Below are 4,547 nucleotides of genomic sequence, written 5' to 3'. Positions count from 1 at the left end.
CCAACTACTGGTTACCAATTATCTACCTGTTATCAAATACCAAATACCAAACACCAATTATCAAATATGAGTTTCTGATACCGAATATGGAATACCAAATATCCAGTTCCAGATAAATTAATTAATTGCACTGTACAGCACTCGGCTGGGTATTGGACCAAACCAACTTTTTTTAAGAGATTGAGTCATAAGTAAAAAAAGTAAGTTCTCCGTTTTTCGAAGTTAGCATCCGAAATCGAGATATGGGCCTTCGAAGTTCGAAATTGGACCTTTGGTAAAAAATTATTTTTAGTTATTGCATGTAAAAAGCAAAAAAAAAGTAAAAATACAGACATGGTCTGCCTTTTTCTCTTATTTATATGGTATATAACTTTTTTTGTGAAAACTTATATTACAGGTGCTATAACGGGTTAAAAGTCAGATCTTCGAACAATTAAAAACTTAATATTTCAGAAAATTTTAAACTGATTTTTAAAATCGTTGTAAAGGTAACCCCCTTTCTTTTGATATGCATACTTGTATGCTTCCTATTTAAAAATTTGAGAAAAAACACATTTTAAGGAAAAATACCTTTTTTTGTATAAAAAAAAAAATATTTTAAACAAAAAAATTACTAACCGATGTTAAAAAAATTTCTATCGTTGTAAAGGCGATTAAACCCCCTTTCTTTTGATGTGCATATTTGTATACCTCGTGAATAAAAATTTGATAAAAAACACTTAAAAGGAAAAAATAACTTTTTTTATCAAAAAATATTTTAAACAAAGAAATTACTCACCGATTTTTAAAAAATTGGCGTCGTTATTAAGGCGATGAAGTGTACAAATATACATATACACTAAGTATACAAATATGCATATCAGAAGGAAGGGGATTTAATCGCCTTTACAACGATAGCAACCTTTTAAAAATCGGTTAGTAATTTTTTGTGTAAAATATTTTTTTTATAAAGAAAGGTATTTTTCCTTTAAATGTGTTTTTCCTCAAATTTTTATATACGAAGTATGCAAATATGCATATCAGAAGAAAGGGGATTCAATCGTCTTTTCAATGATCCCATTTTTTTACAAATTGGTTGGTAATTTTTTCGTTTAAAATATTTTTTTTTTATAAAGAAAGGTATTTTTCATTTAAATGTATTTATTCTAAAATTTTTATATACGAAGTATACAAATATGCATATTGAAAGAAAGGGAGTTTAATCACCTTTACAACGATATTAATTTTTTTAAAATCAGTTCAAAATTGTTTGAAATATAAGGTATTTAATTTTTCGAAGACCTGAACTTTGACCCCTTATAACACTTGTAATATAAGTTTGCACAAAAAAGTTATATACCATTTAAATAAGAGCAAAAGAAGGACTGCTTCTATATTTTAAGGTTTTTAGTTATTTATATGCAATAATTAAATACAATTTTTTACCAATGTTCCTATTTCGAACTTCGAAGCTTAACGGAGTTTATACTTTTTACAATTTCGTAATTTTTGATAATTAATACTCTCACTTTTATTTAATCTTATTGCAATTATTCACTTATTAATAATTTTCTCAGAATTTACGGAATAAGGGAGTATTTTTACGTCATTTTAATGCAAATATAAACTTTTTCACTAATTTTTCCCCATAAAACGTGAACAAACAATACGTGCGCGCAACGATTAGCTGACGACAGTGTCGTAATATTCTACGAGTTTGAGGTAACTAGCCGATAACGACAAGTGTGCATACCTTCACCGAAATGCATGTACCCAGGTCAAAATTTCTGGGCGATGTGACAACGCAACCATGATTGAACGACAAGTCTGCAGATAGCCTTATTCTACACAGAAAGTTTACGTGAGTTAACGGTAGATGTCGCCCTAACGTGTATAAAAACTTCTTTCGGTCTGGTTTGTAGCATAGCTACAGAACAGTTGGAAAGTGGATAAAATACAGTGCCCCTCAAACTTCGAACTGTCCGCTCAGTGGTTGGAGAAGCTATGTTTTACCCGAAAAATTAGAAGGGCTGTTAACGATTATAATAAAAATGCAGTATCGTAATATTTTTGGTATGCTTAATCCAAATATGCCATACAATTTTTAGTTTGACAGTTGACAGCTATCAAATCAACTGGCAATTTTTCTATAAATGAGAAAATCTTTTTGAAAATACCACTGATTAGGTTCTAGGCAAGCTTGTGAGGAATTTCATGTCACATTAAAGCTGTGAAAGTTGACAGCTGTCAAATGAACTGTAGATTTTTTTGTTAAATAAGACAATATTTTTAAAAATACCACTGATTAGGTTTTTAGATATGCTGATCACGAATTATGTGTCAAATAAAAACTTTGACAGTTGACAGCTTTTAGTTTTTAGATATGCTGATCACGAATTGTGTGTCAATTTAAATTTTTAACAGTTGATAGCTGGGCTGTTAATTTTTCCAAAAATATGAAAACACTATTTAAAATGCTGCTGTTAATGGTTTTAGATACTCTAGTCACGAATGCAACGTCAAATTAAAATCTTGATAGTTCTATATCGCATTCAAACTTTTTCAGTTGACAACTGCCAAATCAACTGCCAGTTTCAGTTGAGTAACACAATATGTTTTCTTAGAAAAATTAATGATTTATTTTGATTTCGAGGGAATACATTTAAAATGAATTTATGATCAAATTATGAAAAAATAACAGTAATTATATTTAAAAATGGGAGATACTTGGGGCAGTCTACATAGGAAATTTTCCATTTTTCTTTTAAAATATAAAGAATTCTAAATTTGTCGCCATTTTTCACGTTTTCGAAACTGTTTAAAAAATACACGAAACTTTCTGACTATGAACACAAGGCTGCGCGAGCATATTGTGACGAATACTGCAAAACACAAATGGCATATCAAAGCAAAACAGAGAAAAGTGATAGAATTAAAAAAAAAATTGCTTTAAATTTGTTAAAAGCGAACTTAATAACCTCTAAATACCAAATTTCATGGCCACTTCTTTTGGTGCCAGTATGCGCGGTTTTTATTTTCGTAGATCCTTAAAGGATCCCTTGCATTACTTTTTGGTAATAGAGTGAAGATCCTACTCGTATCCATACTCATTAGTTATATCTTTTTGAAAAATAACCCGTTTTATTAAGGTGCTGATAATTTAGCAAGAAATTTTGATTGTGTATTTTATGAAATCATCATTTTCCATCTTAAAGAAGTAACACCAATCCAGCAATTAATAATAGATTGGCGCTTATACATATGTTAGTGTTTGGCCGAGCTTCTCCTCCGACTTGTGGTGTGCGCCTTGATATTGTCACATCAACGGAGGTCCCTCCGTACAGTTTTACGCCGACTCCGAACGGCGATTGTATTTTTATGAGAAGCTGTTTTTCACGGCATGGCATCGCCTGCCGAAAAAACCTTTTTCTATATTTTATGCGATGTTGCTTTGGCCAGGGCTTGAACCGTGGTGCTGGGGAGCGAAAGCGCGCACTGCTTACCACTACACCACAGCGGGCGACCAGCAATTAATGTTTTAATTAAAAGTTTCCATAAAAAAAAAATTTGTTAATAAAGCTATCAACACATAACTGTTGGAACGTGCCACGATCGAATTCTTGAATTAATCGGGTTCAACGGCTTGCTTAGCATATACTATTGAAAATACTAATCAGATTTGAATTTGTTAAACATTTGTAAATAAGAATAACTCCGTGGTAATTTATCACAGTTTTTAAATAAGCCTTCTTCGCGTAACACGTGGCTTCTCCGAAGACTGTGTGCAGTTTGCCCTTTAACTGCTAAACGCTAAACACTCACCCTCATCTCGACCGGCGAGTCGTAGCGCCTGCGCGCGATTATTATAAATAGAGGCACGTGTTGGAGCCACATTCAGCGCCTGCTCAAATGCCTGCAACGCCTCCGAAAGCTGGCCCTCCTCTGCCAACTCGATAGCACTTATTTCGAGCGCCTTCGACTGCTGCACTTCTGCGCTGTTCTCTTCAATATCCAGCAGCTCAGCATTCGCCTCTGGTTCTATTGCCTGCATCACGCTCGATGTCAGATCCAGTGGATTGAAAATGGAATCAAGCACTTGCTGGTCGTGGGCGCTCAGGCAATCGCGGGTAAGATTTTGTGGCATTTTTTACGGGATGCGGGTTTTCTGTAGATACTAACTAAAATATGTTTAGCGTATTTGTTCTTTCGCGCGAAAATGCGTTGTTATCACCGGTGGCGTTTGTGGTAAACTAAATAGCGGCTGCTATGGCAGTGGCGAGACACACGGAATGCGATAAACAAATTGTTTTGCTCTGACACAGTTGAAAAGCCTGTAATGCTAATCAGGCAGAGAAACTGGTTCAAGCGCACGATTTGTTTTAATATCAAAACATGTGCTTGGTTGAGTTAAGCATCATACACTGTGAGAATTCGCTGTGTGTATTCCTATGATTTTTGCTATGTACCTATTGCTAATTTCAATTAAAAAAGCAAAAAAAAAATTATTTTTTAAAAACAATTTATTAATTTTCCTTTTGTTTTTAATTGTTAAGAATAATATTTTTGCA

General features: G+C 33.1%; 1 protein-coding gene across 1 annotated transcript in view; it reads right to left on the bottom strand.

Moving 5' to 3' along the window:
• Nucleotides 1-4,266, bottom strand: part of LOC118739273 (tetratricopeptide repeat protein 36 homolog) — a 5,974-nt gene extending 1,708 nt beyond the window's left edge. Inside the window, exon 1 of the mRNA XM_036470509.1 lies at nucleotides 3,802-4,266. Within this exon, the coding sequence (XP_036326402.1) occupies nucleotides 3,802-4,123 (322 nt within the window). The 5' untranslated portion in view covers nucleotides 4,124-4,266. The remainder of the gene's footprint in view (nucleotides 1-3,801) is intronic.
• Between the last annotated feature and the right edge of the window lie 281 nt (nucleotides 4,267-4,547).

This window comes from Rhagoletis pomonella, unplaced genomic scaffold (assembly GCF_013731165.1).
Source record: "Rhagoletis pomonella isolate Grant_MI unplaced genomic scaffold, Rhpom_1.0 Rhpom_scaffold_00005, whole genome shotgun sequence".
NCBI classification, from domain to species: Eukaryota; Metazoa; Arthropoda; class Insecta; order Diptera; family Tephritidae; genus Rhagoletis; species Rhagoletis pomonella.
The sequence above is the reverse complement of the archived record's forward strand: the minus strand, read 5'-3'. Positions and strand labels throughout refer to the sequence as shown.